General features: G+C 39.8%; 1 protein-coding gene across 3 annotated transcripts in view; it reads left to right on the top strand.

Annotated features, from left to right (window-relative positions):
• FOCAD (focadhesin) overlaps positions 1-18,082 on the top strand; it is a 96,596-nt gene that overhangs the window by 20,953 nt on the left and 57,561 nt on the right. For all 3 annotated transcript variants that reach the window (XM_039566936.1, XM_039566935.1, XM_039566937.1), the window contains 5 exons: positions 2,020-2,221; positions 4,417-4,623; positions 5,066-5,153; positions 5,814-6,016; positions 14,018-14,275. In XM_039566936.1, the coding sequence (XP_039422870.1) occupies positions 2,020-2,221; positions 4,417-4,623; positions 5,066-5,153; positions 5,814-6,016; positions 14,018-14,275 (958 nt within the window). The remainder of the gene's footprint in view (positions 1-2,019; positions 2,222-4,416; positions 4,624-5,065; positions 5,154-5,813; positions 6,017-14,017; positions 14,276-18,082) is intronic.

The following is an 18,082-nucleotide window of genomic DNA, read 5'->3' as shown; positions in this document are numbered from 1 at the left end:
AAAGTATGCCTTTTCTCCTGTTTTCGGAAAGACTAGTAACAGAGAAATAGTGCAGAGAAATTGGCTTCTCTGTTTTCTGTTTGTAAAGATATAAGTTTATTCATCTCTTAAATATCTGGTGGGCTTAGACTACATGATCAAGAGTAAGACTTTCAAGCTGAAGTGTGTTTTGCTCAGTTTAATTGATCAGAGTATTTTTCAAATGCTGTTTGCTCTTTCACTCTGCTGCCAAATCTGGGACTCACATAGAGTCCCCTCAGATGTATAAATGGAGTGAACGGTGGATTTTCTGCTGATGGCTTCTTTTGAATTAAAACAGGAGTTTTTCTTGCTGAAAAGGAAAATATGCGACACTCTTCTTGGTGCTCTTTGTTCAAGGTTTCTGTGGGTAAAGTGCTAGACTGACAATAAAGAATTATCGAGTAATTTAGGTTTGGAAATGCCCTTCAGAGCACTGAGTCCAGCCATTAACCTAATGCTATCAAGTCCACCACTAAACAGTGTCCCTAAGTGTGATGTAGAAAAGCTCCACATATGTTGATATAGACCTATTACTAAATTCTTTCTACAGTTTTGTATCAAGACTGAGTCTTGTTTAAAATTGAGTTTTGATTCCCTGTTGATGTGCTGGACGGTAGGAAGGCTCTGCAGAGGGATATGGGCAGGCTGGATCTATGGTCTGAGGCCAGTGGTATGAGGTTCAACAAGGTTCAACACCTAATGCTGGGTGCTGCACTTCGGTCACAACAATTCCATGGAGTGCTACAGACTGAGAGAAGAGTGGCTGGAAAACTGCACAGAGAAAAAAGACCTGAGGGTGCTGATTGACAGCTGAACATGAGCCAGCATGTGCCCTTGTGGCCGAGAAGGCCAATGGCATCCTGGCTTGGGTCAGAGATAGTGTGGCCTGCAGGAACAGGACTAGGGAAGTGCCCATGTACTTGGCACTGGTGAGGCTGCACCTCAAGCCCTGTGTCCAGTTCTGGGCCGCTTATAACAAGAAGGACATCGAGGTGCTGGAGCAAGTCCAGGGAAGGGCAGTGGACCTGGTGAAGGGTCTGGAGCACAAGTCTGATGAGGAACAGCTGAGGAGCTGGGAGTGTTTAGCCCAGAGAAAAGGAGACTGAGGAGTGACTTTATGCTCTTCTTCATGAAAGGAGGTTGTAGCCAGGTGGGGGGTTCTGTTCTCCCAAATAACAAGTGACAGGATGAGAGTAAGCAGGCTCAAGTTGCATCAAGGGAGGTTTAGATTGGCTGTTAGGAAAAATTTTGTAATGGGCTTGTCAACCATTGCAACAGTCTGCTCAGGGAAGTGGTGGAGTCACCATTCCTGGAAGTATTCAAAAGACCTGTAGATGTGGCACTTGGGGACAGGGTTTAGCAGTGGGCATGGCAGTGATGGTTGGACTTGAGCCTGAACAGTTCTGTGATTCTGTATTTGTTACTATATTGACCATCAGCTTTATTTGGTTGTTTTAATAATGTAAAGGACAGCTTGTACTCCTGACATGATCAAGCCAAAAGATTTGTTTTGTGATAATATTTTACTGGGAAGCCACGTTGGTTAAAACAGTTCCTGTATTGTGTAATTGTTTTAAGACCATTCTGCAAAAACTGGTAAGTAAAGGATGACTCCTTTTTATTGAAATATGTTTTATGTGTTTTAAAAAGATATTTCTGAGTAGTCTTGTCCAAATATTCTTCAGAATGGGACATCAGTCTATCATGACATTCAGCAAGGAAAGTCACTTTCTTGAATTGATGAGGGGAAAAGAGTAAAATTAGGAGTGTTATAACCTGCAGGTCCATATTGAATCTTTTCAAAATTGCACTTTGAAGTATGGTTACTGTATTGGGCCTCATGACAGTACTTTGTTCGAGTATTTAGTAATGCCCTTCTCAACACCTTTCTGTTAATTGGGTCTTGTGAACTTTTGCAGGTAATGTCACATTACCTGGATTTCCTTGTTACACTTTGAGTAGAAAGCACTCACGGCAAACTTATTTCTTGAACTGCAGGTCAGAGAGTTCATGTGTTGCCATAATGGCTTCATTTCTAAGATACCTGTATTGTGAACCATACCAGTTACGGGAATATGCTGAACTGCGAATGGGTTTACTTAAGATCTTACTTCAGCCTTATGGGCCAAAGCACAAAGAACTCTCCGCGTTGGAATGTGAGATTCTTCGACTTCTATGTGATTTGGTTCCACACCTGCAGGTACAGTTGTTGCCTGACCCTATCTTTTACAAATAGATGTTTATCAAAATAGTGATAGTATTATTATTATTGTCTTTCAAGTGTGCAAATATAGCATTCTCTTCCATTTTCTGTAGATCAGGTTTGTTGATAGTACGTAAATCTAATAAACTTTCTCTTTCTGGTAGAAGATAAAACTTTAGTTGTTCAAATCTGATATACCTGTTAAGATGGAAATTGAAACATATTTACTGTCATTACTTGCATCTAGTTGCTTCGGTAAACATACGGTAAACTTAGAAAGACATTAATGAGAAAATTCTGTTAAATGGCAAGATATTTGTCAAAACCATACAATTTTAACTTAAAATGGATAATATTAAAATGAAACAAACTATATGAGAAGAATTATTTAAGTATTTCTAGGTATTCCTTTCTCACTCTTTGTAACAGAGAGATTAGTGGATCTGAAGATGAAATTTAGTCCTTCTGGAATATGCTGAAGGTTTTGAATTTTTTTTAAGTTGCACAGTGATACATAATAGGAGCTAGGGGTTTAATCTTTCTGTCCACTTTTGGTTAGGGGCCTGTGATGTTGGTTAAAATTAAAAGCTCTGCTTTTTCTTGTCCATCACTGTGATACCCGTTAAGCTTTTTTTGTACCTATCTACCATTTCCTTCTTCTTTTGATATTAGGACAACATCTTCAGTTTCAGACTTATTAAGCCAAACATGAGGTGCTTTGCCCTTATTGCTATGGAGAGAGGGTTCATTAATATGAATAATGAAAAGCTAAGTAGGCTTGTTATAAGGATATTTGGTAGCGTCTTTATCCTATGACATTTTACTAGAAAAGTATTCTTTCTACTCATAGCTACTTCTCACAATCTTTTGGAAAAAATATAACTTGTGTTATACACGTTTATCTTGGTTCAGGTCTATTCTTTGTAATGATGGGTACATGCTGACCTTTTCTAGTTACAGAGAGTTGTCTGATATTTTCTCGATTTTATCTGAACTTCAGTATAACATTGTGTCTTGAATGTATGACCAAGCTTCAGACCTGATAACATTTAGCCATAAGAAAGGTGCTGAATAAAACGTATGAAATTAGTTATGAGCCTTTTTTTCCTTCATACATGTTGGCACCTCTTTTTTTTTAAGCAAGAAATCAGTTGCATATTTTCAAACTCATATTAATACTTGAACATTTTTGTCTCACCTGAGATACAGCTTTCACAATGGAAGGTACTTCCTTCAAGAAGCCTGTTTGATGGACTGTTGTATAGTCCGTCAATTCCCTCGTCTTCTTTCTCTGAACCTCATTTTAGCATAGCTTAATTTAATCCAATGTGTAATATAAATGCTGAAATGTTTTCCAGTCATTTTGTCTGACAGTGTCAACCAAGCTGTCAAAAGTACAGCTCCTCACCTGTAGACTTTTCTGCTAATAATTCAGTGACATGAGATTTCTGATTAGAGCAGATTATTTATAGAACAAAAAGGGAATAAAAATCAGGCTGTTGTGCTTAATGCTGGCTCCAGAGTTTGGATTGGAACAGTGCATTTGTCTGGAAGTAGAGTTTTCAAGAACAGAAATACTGTCATCCAGCACATGGGGACTTTGAGATGACCTGCTTCTTGAAACCTTTTTAGCTGGCTTTCAGGTATGGAGATACTGCTTTTGGGTATCACACTTCAGCATCTAGTTTTTGTGGTAGTTAGATTCCATGGTGTTCTAGAATTGAGTTACACCACTGCCTTTCTCTTTTGAGACGTATGTTAAAATCTTAGTTACGTTACAAAGGAAATATTGTAGAGCCAGATGCATCTGTCATAAGAATATTTACCTGCTTGATGAAATCCCCACACACTTTTTTGTGTTGTTATAAGGAACCCCAAGAGCTGAATTAATTGCTATTGCTTTTGAGTAAAAAAGGATTTTTCTCATCAGCTACCAAGAAACATTTTAATTCTTTCACGTGTTTCTCATTTTACTTCAAAATATCAAAAAGCAGTTCATAAGTTGTTTTTTTTCAGAGAAGTTGGATAAGGGATTCCTGGTGTTAGTTTATAAATATGTTTCTTCAAAGATTTAGTACTATTTGCAATAGAAATATAGCAGAGCTAATACTAAATTCTATGTAGATAGGGAAGGGCAACTAAATCATCATATGTTTTGGCTTGTTTTTTTTTTTTTGACTACCTCTCTGCAGCTTAAGGACTTACTGCAAGTTACAGAAGCCTTGTTTTTCCTGCAAGAGCTGTTCCTCAGCCTACTACGCTATCCTTTGTTTTGGAAAGATCAGTTATCCCAGCTTAGTCTGCAACTGTTATGCTTCTGTGAAGTATGTTTAAATGTAACAGGAGAATGCTCATCTTTGATCTCCCTAATAGAGGACAACTTCGAGCTCTTAAAAGAGGTAAGAGTATATGGTAAAAACACAAAATAGTTTATTAAATTTAAAGAATGTCATGTTTAAGACAGTAGAGACACTTTTACATGACATTCATCTGCAGGTCACCAGTGTTGGTGTCAAAAGTTTCTAATTTTTTTTCTTTGTTGAATACCTTCAGAAGGTAAAAACTTAACTGGGTCTGTATATATCTGTAAATCTCTTAGTATGGAAATTTGTTTAAAGTGAGTTACAGCAGTTTGAACAAAGTAACAAATTAAAATGTTCTAGTTACTTAGTTAAAATACAATTTTCACACGGTTATATTCTTCATTGCTCTGTCACTGCATGTGCAGTCACTATGGTTCATAAAGATAATCTTTCAAAGTTTTGGTAGTTTCCTGTTTGTTCTGTTTAATGTCACTGAGAAACAAAGGAGACTTGGAACCTTTTTCTTTTTTCCTTGTAGGTATTTCCAGTGGACCAGTATATAATTGGGCTAGCTCTTCTACTGCTGCAAACTCCAGAAAGTCAGCAAAAGTCTGTCTTGAGTCTAGGTAAAGCTCTTCTTGTGAAAGAGGAATCCCCACTCCTAAAACTGTGTCTTTGTTTCTGCATATTTATGAAATAAGCACTGCATTCCCCTGGAATTGGATGGAGTAGTGAAATGGGGTTTCTTTACATGCAGAATTTTTCCTAAATTAAAATAAAATGGCACTAAATACAAATTTTCCTGCTACTCTGACTTTTCCCATTGATGTTTCTGTATTTTAAGCTCCCTGCTATCTTGGAGCTTATTGGTTTCATTTTTGAGCCAACAGAATATTCTTAGCTGATGTGCATGCATCCTGAATGGTTTGCTATTACAGGTACTGAGAGCAGGCATGACAATCATGGCAATGTTTAGCCATGCTTTTGACTTAGCAGTTGTGGTTAGTGTAGTTATTCCAGTAAAAACAAAGGTCTGCGCTACATTCCATTTTTGTATTTTTTGCTGCCATCAGGTACTTTGCTATGAACACAGAAATGTGTGACTCTCTAAACGAAAAATCACAAAAATCTTCTGGCTTTTATATACACATACAGTAAATCTGGGAACCTTTACTTTGCTGAGTTGAAGTGTTTCCTAGAAATATCTGTGTCATGCCTAAAGGTACCAATGTTCATTTCTTTCTTTCCTTCTTGACCTTTGTTTTTCCTCAATTTGTCTTAAATAGCCTACAAGCTCCTCTCATGTTCAGAAACCCAGGACATCTCAACCACAGCCCTTATTTTGGTGATGCCTGTGCTACAGATCTTATCTTCTACAACAGTTGGAGACTGCCTGTCAGGGGATGTTTCTGGAACTACCAGGCAGCAACTGGCTGTAAATCTTTTGGGAATATTAAAGGAGGAAGGTGTGAAGGATAAACAGGAATCGGTAAAGTGATAAAGTTTCTTTCCTTTTATCAGGTGCAGGTAGGGGAGGCATTTAAAAATTTTTCTGCATTAAGCCTATCTGCTTGGGAAGGACTCTGCATGTGTGAACTTCTTCATGCCATAACCTCCATGGGAACACTTGAAAATATAGTCCATAAAACTAGACTACTGGTAAAGTAAAAGTTTGTTGGCTGGATATTGTTTTATTTAGCAAATGAGATTTTTTTACTTTAAGAGACTGTATAGATTGAAGAATTCACTTCCATTGTTAAGTAACTAGCAAGACTTAGTAGAAATCAAGGTTATATATATTTACTCTGTTTCTTTCAGACTTGCTTATTCTCCTCATGTCTTTTTCTTTACTGCTGTATGTGACTGATAACTACCATTCTTTCTCCCTTGACTGAAAAGAGTTACAGAGCACCTAAGTTAGTGTTAGTTAGCAAATTTTGGCTCAGTAACCTGAATCTTTTTATATGTTCTGTTAGGGTTTTTTGGGTTTTAATTATTTCCTTATGTCCCACTTCTCTGCCATCTATCCATTTATCCCCACTGTTCCAAGAATAAGTGACAACAAATCTCTTTGATCAAGATGTGTCTAGCACTGGGGTAGCTAAAGTCCCTTTCTGCTTTACACCCCTGTTTTGTGTAGAGAGGGTGTGATGTGACAAGCTGGAGACAGATATAGTGCCAGTTCTGAGTTCTGCCATGTCTCCTTGACCTGGAATGCCCCACCTACTTCGTCTTCTATTTCTCCGCATCTGAAAAGTCAAGCCCGTTTGTGCTCCTAATAAAAAATAACTTCTTTTAAGTTCACTAAAGCTTACACTTCTTAGTCTGCTCTGAAAGAATAGACAGTGGGATGACAGTGGTTACAGCTCACTTCCTTCTAATGGGACTTTCTGGGTGCCAGCCTGTACAGATGCCACTGGAGGTTTGTTTCAGTGAAACATCTTTGAAGCATGTCAGTCCTCAATGCTCTGTGTCACTTGCCCACATGTTTTGTTTTCTGTTGAGTTTTGGAAGCTATTTGTATGTCTTACAATGCTACTGTGTTACTGTACAAGATTACAGTGTATTGTGTTACACTGGCTTCCTCTAATGGAAGTTGATTGTACTAATTCTGGTGTTCTCTTTGCTTCAGAAAAGCATGTGAAAACTTTTATGTTGAGGGCTTAAATAATTTTTGATGACTAAGTTTTTGTGTTGGCCATGTTAACACTGAAAACAGTTGTCTTTGCTGAGAATTCTCTAACAGTCTCTTCACTTGTGTCTCACTGATCCTGCAGAGTTCATAGTAAGTAGCATGGTGGATCTTGGTAATTCATGGTTCTCAATGCAAATGGGGAGACAATAATTTTGCCTGATCATTGTTTGTAATAAGTATGCTGATAACCTCTGGTTCTCAACTAAAAGATTAAAAAATGTAGACTCTTCTTAATGGCCCCATGATTACAGTCAGTTTGTGTTGTAGGATCAGATCAATGCTAAGAGAATAAAGTCTTGATTGAATTATCCTTAGACTTCCTTCACATTGGAAATGGGCAAGAAAAGAGGTAGGAAAAAGAAAGCAAATGCTATGTCCACAGTGAACAAGCTTTGGGCAAGAGTATATAAGAGCAAACATGGTTAAGTTATGGTGTATTTTCACAGAATCACAGAATAGCCCTGTCTGCAAGATCATCTGGTCTAGCCTTTCATAGGAAAGGGGGCCTAGATGAGATTATCTAGTGTCCTCTCCAATCACATGTTGAAAACCTCCCGTGATGGGGACTACACCATGTCCCTGGAGGGGTTGTTCCACTGAATGATTGTTTTCACTATCAAAAATGTCTTTCTTGTAATCTTGTTATCCCTTACCCTCTCCCAGGTATCTTGTATCCATTGCCCTTTGTATTCTCCATGTGGCTCTTTGTGAAGAGAGAGCTTCTGTCCTCTTAGTAACTGCCTTTCAAGTACTAGAAAATGATGACACCCTCCTTGAGCCTTCACTTCTACAGGGGGACTCCTTTGACCCCTCTTCAGTCTGTCCATATCTGTTTTGGAATTGTGGGGGCCAGAGCTGGACACACCACTCCATGTGCAGTCTGACAAGCGCTGGTGAAGTGGGAGGATCACATCTCTCTCTGTTAGCAGTGCCCCATGGCTGCAGCTCAGCACTTTGCCTCGGTAGCTGCGGCAGTGCACTGCTGGCCTGGTGTCTGTGTGCTGTCCACTGGGACCCCGGGCTCCTCTTGGCAAGGCTGTTCCACAGCTCACGTCGTAGCCTGGCTGGGCTCTTCGGTGATGTCATTCCAGGTGCAGGGCTCTGCACTTCTCCTGGTTGAACTTTACACAGTTCTTGTGACCCAGTCTTCCAGCCTGTTTGTGTCTCTGAAAGGTGGCTCTCCCTGGCAATGTGTCCACCTCAACACCCAGTTCAGTGACACAGCAAACGTGGGGAGGGTGCTTTTGATCCCATCATCCAGATCATTCATGGAGATGTTACAACATGGGGCCCAGGGAGCCCCACTTGTGACAGGCTGCCAGCCTCAGTAAAACACTGATCAGGAGGAAGGAGGTATTAAGAACCTGTGTCTTGCCAACATTATCAGTAACTTTTTCCCTGCCCTGTCTAGTAATGGGTCTGTGTCTTCCCTGGGCTTCTGCTTAACTGCTTATCTGATCAGCCATTTCTTCTCCTTGCTATCTCTGCCCAGTTCCAGAGCTAGCTGAGCCTTGACCTTCATGTGTGCAACCTTACATGCCCTAGCAAGAATCTTGTAGTCCCCAGTAGATATTTGACCACCTTTCCATTGAGGGTATGCTTCTTATTTTGCTTTTTACAGCACTCAAAATTTATATGTCTTTAAATGGCTTTTTTTTTTTTTGCGCGTTGATAGTAGTAGGGAATTGTTCTACCTTCAGTGCCATGATTTTGAAAGTTAGGATGAGGCTAGGCCTTCACATAGACTTTGCCATTGAGGGATTTTACATATGTATATATATGTGTATATATGTGTGTATGTATACGCACGCACATATGTATTTGTGTTGATAAACTGAAATTTTGTACATAACTTGCTTGATTAGAGTGCAGCAATAAAATAAAATTGTGATCATAGCCTGTTTTCATGTAAATGAAATAAAGGGAGAAAGGAATGAGTGCAATTATGTAGTAAAACCTTTTGGGGATGTAGTGTGGAATGGGAAATACCAATATAATATTTCAGGCTCTACCAATTTTTGCAGTTTTTCCCAGGCACTTAAAAAAATATATAAGTCAAAACAAATGTCAACAACATCACCACCACAAACACAAAAAAGCCTGCCACAAACAACACCTCCCCAAGAAAACCCCAAACAACAAAAATCCTTTCATAGCCTAATTTTGATTTAAAGGCCTGTTATCGTCCACAGGCAGGCAACTAAACAGTACATCTTATGGATCCTGAAACTCTTATTAGCTCACTGTATGTTCTTGGATTAAGTTTAGATACCTTTTTCAATAAATGGCAGTATCACAGCTGTATCCAGAAAAGATTTTTGGCTCCAAGTGATCTTGCCAGCCAGAATAGATAGCTCTTTAGGTTGCTATATTTTTCACGTACTGTAGTTGTAATGTGTAAGTAATGTAATAAGCTAATTTTAATGTAATTTTTAAAAAGTAATCTAAAATACAGGGGCATTCTACCTTCCGTTAGCCAAAATAAATTTACATTGAGTCAAACAATGTGATTAAAATGAAGTTCTGCAGTTCTAATTAGAACAGCTTTTTTTTTGCCACTCAAAGTCTCTTTTTCCTTGGTTATTTAAAGCTGAGTGGGCCCTAGCCTTTTGGATTCTGAATTCCATTTTTAATGTTCATTTGGAGATCTCTTCTCAAATACTTTCTTGACCTGATCTTTATATAAATGTTCTTCACCTGATGACTGCCTGCTAACTACTGTCTTGATAGTGGAAAAATATTTTCTAAGGAAGCAAAGAATTAGTGGGAAAGAGATTTCATGTCTTGTATTAATACAAAACTTTCCTGTTTTAATGAAAAACTTTGAACTTTATTTACAGGAGCTCTAAAATATATATACCCGTATGTATATAAAAATCCAACTTAAGAGAATTCCTCATTTGCATTTTACAACTTTCCTGCTGCTAAATACTATCTTCCATGACTGCAACTGTTAGCAAAACAGTTATGTTTCTGTAAGAATAAAGTCTATGGAAGAGTCGGGGAAGGTGTTGGAAAATTGTTTGAACTTTAGCACAATAGTATATGACCCCTTTATTCCTGGTTAATGCCTAGTTTTGTACCCTACAGTGCTCAGTACAAATGCCAGAAGTTAGTGTGGCCTTGTGTTAACTCCCTGTGTCTGTGACTAGTAAGTTGTGTTCCAGCTAATACTTCCTTATTTATTTGTGTTAGTGATTAATGTGTAGTAGCTGATATCTTAGTTTTGAGAACAAGGGTTGTGTGTCAGAGCAAAGAATGGTAAGAGAAGTACATAACGACTCAATGACATATTTGAGGTACTCTCAAGGAGAAAAGATTCGTCAGAAGATCCGGAACCATATCCAAACAAGTCCATGGAAATAGTTGCTAGGCCTTCCCATACTTGTATTTGGACCACTGCCCACCATAGAGGATTCACTGGCTTCGCCTGTTTGACTGCAGCGCATGTCTCACAGTCATGGATAACCTGGGAGATACTGTCCATGGTTAGATCCACCCCTTGGTCTCGTGCCCACCTATAGGTGGCATCTCTGCCTTGATGACCTGAGGCATCATGGGCCCATTGAGCTAGAAACAACTCTCCCTTGTGTTTCCAATCCAAGTCTATTTTTGACACCTCCATCTTCACAGCCTGATCTACCTGCTCGTTGTTTCGGTGTTCCTCATTAGCCCGACTCTTGGGGGCATGAGCATCTACATGGTGGACTCTCACGGGTAGCTTCTCTACCCGAGTGGCAATGCCTTTCTGCTCATCAGCAGCCCAGATTGGTTTTCCCTTATGCTGCCAGTTGGCCTTTTTCCACCTTTCCAGCCACCCCCACAGAGCATTGGCTACCATCTGCTTCTGGTAATAGGGTCTCTGGTCTTCACTGATGTGATTTGGAGAAGGCCCTCTTTCACCTCCTTCCTGAGTTTCTGATGAGTCTTCTCCGTCCTATCTTCCATCTTCTGTATGGTCTCTGACAGACTCTTTTCCACAGCTGCAATTCTTGCTTGTGTTGGGCTGTGCACAATGTCTGCATATGCCCAGAACCTCCTCACCGTAGAACTCACTGTCTCATCCCCGTCATTCCACGTCATCATTGCTAAAGCAGAGGTGTATTCTGGTGGTGTGTGTCGGGCAAGTTTCAGCCACACCACTGGTGTGCATTTTACCATGTCAGGGCTCCTAATTGCTTGGTCATCTGAGAATATGATCTCTATCACTGCCAGTTCTCTCAGGCATTGAATCCCTTGTTCCATGGTTTTCCAGGGGTTTAGCTGCAGCTAGAGATCTTCTCAGCACAGATATCTTTCCTTCTCACTTCTTAAGAGCCGTGTTCAGGGACTGAGAGCTTCAGGGCCTCTTGTCATCCTTTGGTCGATACTTAGATCACGTGACAGGGACCCCAAATGCCTCGCTTCGGTGCCATCCAGAATTGTACCATCACCTGCAGCATCCCAGATTCAGACCATCCAACTTAATACAGTTTTATCAGGCCATCGGGTATAATCCTTCCTCAGGGTACGAAGGCTTTCTCTGGACAGGGACTCAGTGGTGATTTCAGGTTCCACTTCCTCTGCTGACTGTGAAGGTCCTGGCTGCCCATCACCATCCACTGGGCAAATGGATTTGGCTTTGTGTCTCTTTGTCTGGACAGGGGCAATTGTTACTGGTTTAGGCTCCCCATCCGCTTTAGCTGCAGCTGGAGTGATTGGGGTGTATACTGGCTTATTCTCCTGCCCCTCTGGCTGTATCTTCTGCCCTACAGTATCTAACAGCGTGTGGTAAGCGTTAGCCAGGATCCAGCACATGGCAATGAGCTTTTCCTTTTCATCAGCATTGGTATTGCAATTTTCCTTCAGATACTTCCCCACCTCAGCTGGATTCTGAATTCATTCAGGGGGGAAGTTCTAGGCTGCTGGGTCAGAAAACTGCTTCGGGGTCTGGCCTATGTCCTCCCATACCCCACACCACTTAGGATTTTCCACAACTGGGGCAGGTGTCTGGGCAACCCCTCTGGAAATTTCAGCCCTTATTTTAGACAAGCTGGAGACCACATAGAGGAGCCCTGCTAGATAACATAATAAGAAAGTGGTATCTTTGACATCCAGGGGAAATTGGACACTTTCAACACTTCCAAAAGGTGACGTGCCAGATCTGAAGGGGAAGAAGGAGATGAAGGGCTGGAAATTATCATCCCCTGCTTTTCCCCTAACAAACTGGGTGTAATTGCTAATACATTCCAAAAGGAAACTCCCAAGGCCAGAATGGAAAAAACATAACATACACCTTCTCAATGGTATCCGTTACTTCAGTCAAACTTCGATGAATCACTACTTTCAGGCATATTAAAATGGCAGTCCTGATTCTTATTCCTGAATTATAAAAGGTGTAAGCCAGGGAGCTGACTGCCCATAGCTGTGGACATGTACTTATGACTAGGTTCCACAGAAAAATTATTAAATCAAACAGCATGGTGATGTCTTACTGCTGTACCTCAATACAAAGTGATTCAAACCAAAATGGTTTTTTTTTTCCACTTTCCTGTGCCTCACACTGGGCACCAAATTTATGTCTCAGTTTTTGGAGACAAAATTTTAGGAGGAAGTGCTCTGGAATGAGCACCTCCTCCAAAGGGAAAAGGGCCTCCCCTTTTCCTCTGCCAATGAGACAGATTGGTAACAGCAAGTGAAAGTGGGAAAAAACCAAACTGTTTATTAACACAAAACAAAACAGGATAGACTAGGAAAAAATAAAACTCAAAATACAACAAATGCCTGGAGAGGGAGCAGACACATGGGCTTGGACCAGCTGGGGCTACCCCGCAGGCTCCCCGGGCCAGAGAGGAGGGAAGGGATGCAGTGAGGCAGGGGGGAGGGAAGAGAAAAAACAACAAAACAAAAAACCCAACACAGCCTTTTTCCAGCTAGCTGCAACAAAAACCCCCCAAGAGCAGCAGAGCGCTCCCCGCGCACTCCCTGCGGAGCCCCGCTGAGACCCTTCGAGCCCGAGCCGTTCGGCCCAGCCTTGAACCGACCCGCACCGGGTCCCGCGGCCCCGGCCCTGCCCCCCGGGTCCATCTTAAAGACACGGTGTCCTTGGGCATCGAGCAGGTGGTTAAGGAATAAAATAACCCTATAATATCATCCCAGGACACATATATAGCTGTAGTCAAAAATGTGATGAATATGTATTAGTTTCAGGAATATAACCCAGTTTTTTAGGTTATTGGGCATGAATGCTTTGAGGAGAATTCTCCATGCATCCAGGGATGCTAATAAACTAATGTCAGCTTTCTAACCTAATAAATTGGATAGAGAGTTTACTTCCCTGTTTTCAGTGACACAACTGTAGAACATTTGTTCTGAGAAGCAAAGCAGTTAAACAAAAAATGTAAAGTCAGATTAACTTAAACTGTGGTATTAAGTACTATTAAGAGTTAAGACAGTTTTTAAAAATAATGTAGATGATAGTTCAAATTTGGTGATTATCCTGTCATTGTCAGAAACGTAAGTTTTTAACGTATTTCAGAATTACTATGTCCCTTTTAATGGCGAAGTAGCACTACAGTTACCACCAAGAGCAGGAGTGATGGATGTCAGATAAAATTGGAGCTCCTGAGCAGGGAATTATAAACCCATTGAAACATCCATAGTGCAAGAATCCATATAAAGGATTTTGAAAAAATGTATCTCAGTTTGTTATTTATTGCATTGTAACCATAAAAAAATGTTTTGGGTGTCACAATTGTTCTTTCATGGTATCTTATTTGTTTGATTGAGACTTTTATTTGTTTCACTTGTTCTCAGGTGTCCTGCAAACTCCTTTTCCCCATAACCAGCTCTTATAGTTCGTTGTATACAACCTGGAAGATCATGGAGCTCATGAAAGGGAAGCTTGCAGTTACTAAATGGTTATCTTCAGTCAAATCACTGCTACCTGTCAGCACTCAAGTCCCTGCCCATGTTTTTCTTTTATTGGCTTATCTACTGATCCAAGAAAATGGAGACAGTCTTCGTGATGTACTCCAAGCTACAGCAGAAATAGCCAAGGCTGATTGTTCTCAGGTAAAGGCTTATTTTTAGTGGTTTGGGATTTTTTTCAGGAGTTGGGTTGGATTTTGCAGCCTGAAAGGGGCAAGGCTGCCACAGTTTCATGACCATAGGTCCGACAAGTGGCAAGGCTATATCTGCATTCCCAGTAGGTACAATATGCATTCCTCCAGCAGCAGTGCATAGATGATCAGTGTGTTGACAACGTGCCCTCTGGGTCCCAGTCTCACCAGCTGCTGCCATCTGGACACTGCAGTTGCTGATGCAGACTGCCCTTCATCCTGCAGAGACATGCGCGCACATACACCTTCGGTTCTCTGGAATTCACTTTTTGTGTGTCACTTAGAGCAAAAGATGTATTATGTCTCCATTTTGGGGTATTTTTTGGTTGTTTAGACTTAAGACGGAGACTGGCTTATTTGTTGATATTATCCAAGAAGTATGACAATACAATATGAGGAAGCTGAAGACAGGCTACCAAATAATTTCTAGCTTCTGGTGACCTTAGGAATTATTCTCTATGTTTTTTTGTGGTTACTGGAAGACTGCCAAGTCCCTTGGGACATCTTTATTCTTGCTTCTTAGAAATACGTGCATAGTCTTTGTCTGCTTCAGTACTGAATCAAGGTAGAATTATAGAGGATGCTTAAACTTACCTACATAATCTGGAAAGATAAAGGATGTTATCTGGAAAAGCAACGTAATGCAGAAGGCATTGTACAGAAACAACCATAACTTCTTTATAAAATAAGAAGAGAAGTGTTGTTTCAGCTTTAATTTATGCCAAAGAACAGGCCTTATTTTTTAAATTAATTTTTAAAATTGCTTTCTTCTCAAAGAGTTTGCATGCTCTACAGCAGAAGAGTTAAAAAAAAGTTACGATTTTGACTATTATTTAAGTAGCATAAAAATCTTATCTCCAGAAAAAAAAAAAAATCCTTCAATAAGCAGACAGGTTAGAAGTAGGATGGTTTTGCTGGAATATAACACTTTTTAACTCCTACAAGCCATTTAGACCTCTTGTTGCAGAGCTAATCAATGAAAAGGGACAGAATGTAAAACATAGAGGTAATGAAAACTGTGATCTGACCATGACAATGTGATCCTAAGCCAGGAGTCAGAAATGAGTTTTCCAGATATATTGCCTCTTGTAACTGAGACAGGTTTTTGAGGGAAGACACAAAGCATAAGGAAACATATTGATGTTTTGTTAACCAACTTTTTTTTTTTTTTTTTTGCAAAGTAGTTATTAAAACTTCATTTTCTCACTTAAGTAGGAAGTGCCTGTGTTCAAAGGTCAGGAGTAAACAAAATGAATTGCACTTCTGTGTAAAAGCAGAGCTGAGCTGATACACAGCCACCTGGATACCTCTTCTTTAACTTAGTTTTTTCTTGAAAATGTTTCTGTAAGTCAGCTTTCAAAACTATGAGTGGTACACCTCAACTATGAGTAGTTTGACATGTCCATTAAATAGTTTGTAACCAGGGATCCAGGTCCCAGTCCTTGTAAATTAATTATTCTCTAGGAAAAGGGAAGGTAAGACATACATCTGCCCTGTTGTGGGAACCTTTCTTTGACTTCTGATCCAAACTGCTGCAAGTAAGGCAGTTGTCTTCTTGTGCCTAGCTAGCTGTGTAAAAATGACCAAGATAACTCCAGGTCTTTTAGAGTGGGTTTCTGTTTTGGTGAACTCTCTAACCTGTTTTGTTGCATTGGGTCTTTCATTTGGATGATGAATCAGTGGCATATTACAGGAAGGGGAAAGGAATAATGCTTTGTTTATTAACTATTTGATATAGTTGTTCAAAATGCAGTTTACCAGCCATACAAGAAAAGCAGTAACTTGCTGAAAAAATACTACTGAACTAATACAGTATCTGAGCAGAATGGCCTGAAGCCTGACTGTAGGGAATCACTGTTGTGAATTTCACTGGAGTAATCTTAAAATAGCTCCACTGACTTTAAATGAACACATTTAGAGACAAATCAAAGAGTAAGTCAGCAGAATTACAGAAGCTTTAGACAGATACAGGGGAGTAATTTAACCTGAAGCTGTTCATGTTTAACATTATGTGAGGGGTTTTTTCTACTTTGTTTGTTCTCATTTTAAGGCAAAGCTTTTGTTCATCAATACAGTAAGAAAGATTAATGGACATATCCTGTTGAGCTGACTATGGTGGTCAGACTACCTTCAAATTAAGAAACCTTGCAGGCTCATGAAAAAGTCCTCCCTGACTCTGGGAAGCATGGCTTGTGTCCAGAGGGAATGAGAAGATGAAGTTCAGACTTCATCATATTTTTTGTTTCCCTAGCGATCAGCAGAGGCCCACATGAATTAGAAACCATTGCAAAAATGCAGAACTCAAACCCTGATTTGATGATACTTTATTACTGGATCACATTTTGTCAGCTAATAAGGCTTGCAGATGGAGAGCTTTTAGTTTTTAAAATTGCTGTGGGCTTTAAAATACTTTTCTGCAAAATATGTAGCATAATCAGGCATCTTTTTAGTAGTACCACATAAAGCAATCAATGTAATTGGTAATATAGCAAGTGTTCTGCTAATCTGCCAGTATTTGAAAATTTGGTGTGGGAAAAATAGTGTGCTTCGTTGGGATGATGTTTCTGTTCCTAGTCCTCAGTTAAGTGCAACCAAGGACACCATATTCTCCAGTTAGCAATATCTAATGCATTTCTATCTTTTAAATGACATATTTTACTCCAAAATATTTTAATGCTTTGAAACTTGAACTTACTGTCTGGCTCATTTGAACTCGGCATCACCTGGCATCTGTCTTGTCTCTGACAAGTTATTTTAATTCTGAGTCTGCTTAATGGCTCCACAGAGATTATTACACTGAAAGATTATCACATTGTTTCTTGTAGGTTCAATGCTCTCTCTAAGGCAGGAAGGATTACCTTAGACTTGTCTCATCTTTCTCTTGCAGTAACAGTATGGAGGGAGAAAGCATTGAAGCTCCTGGATGGAGGAAATAACTGATTACTTTAATAAACTCAGTCAGCAGTGAAACGGCAACTATCGCTAACATATTGATGGTAGAGTTATACTTTGGGAATTGCTATATTTGGTTCTCTGTTTTATTCAGTTCCACATAAATAAATGGTGCTTTATAAAAGATGGTGAAAGTAAGTGGTTGGAATGTAGGTTAAGAAAGTGAAAAACTCATCACAACAAACGTGTTAGACCTTTTGAGTCTTCAGTTCCTTAGGGCACTTTCTGAAGGATGCAGTGGAAGGTGGTGTGCAGCATAGTAGTTAGAAGGCTGTTCTGAAGAAGAAGGAAGTCAGAGGACAGGTATGGAAAGAAGGAAGCAAAAAGTGGCTATTAAGCCCAATCTTATTTTTAAGCACTCACATCTGTATTAACTTGAATCTGTTCCTTTGGTGTTAGCAGCACTTAAACACTCGGTTTAAAGCCAGATATTTGTGGCAGGCATAACAGGTATATTCTGAATTCTTTGAATCTGTGAACCATGTCCAAATCAAACTTGGGCTAGAAGTCTACTAGCTACTACTTCAGCATTTAATGTTGCAGAAGTTTAGTTGAATATCTAAAGGGCAAAATTAAGAACTGTCCACTTTGGAGCCAGACTCTGAACTACCTGTACTCCAGCAGAATATATAGAAATGCTGAGATGTCATGGTGAAGGTTATAGCATAAAAATAATTGTGTGGTGGGGTTTTTTTATTGTTGGTTGTTTGGGTTTTTTAAAGTGATCTAGATGGTCATGATTTCTGCGGCTAGTGACATTCTGTTTCTTTGTCATTCACAAAGGGACACAGTGGTTGTAGCTGTGGAT

Source organism: Corvus cornix, chromosome Z, assembly GCF_000738735.6.
Source record: "Corvus cornix cornix isolate S_Up_H32 chromosome Z, ASM73873v5, whole genome shotgun sequence".
Classification (NCBI taxonomy): Eukaryota; Metazoa; Chordata; class Aves; order Passeriformes; family Corvidae; genus Corvus; species Corvus cornix.
The sequence above is the reverse complement of the archived record's forward strand: the minus strand, read 5'-3'. Positions and strand labels throughout refer to the sequence as shown.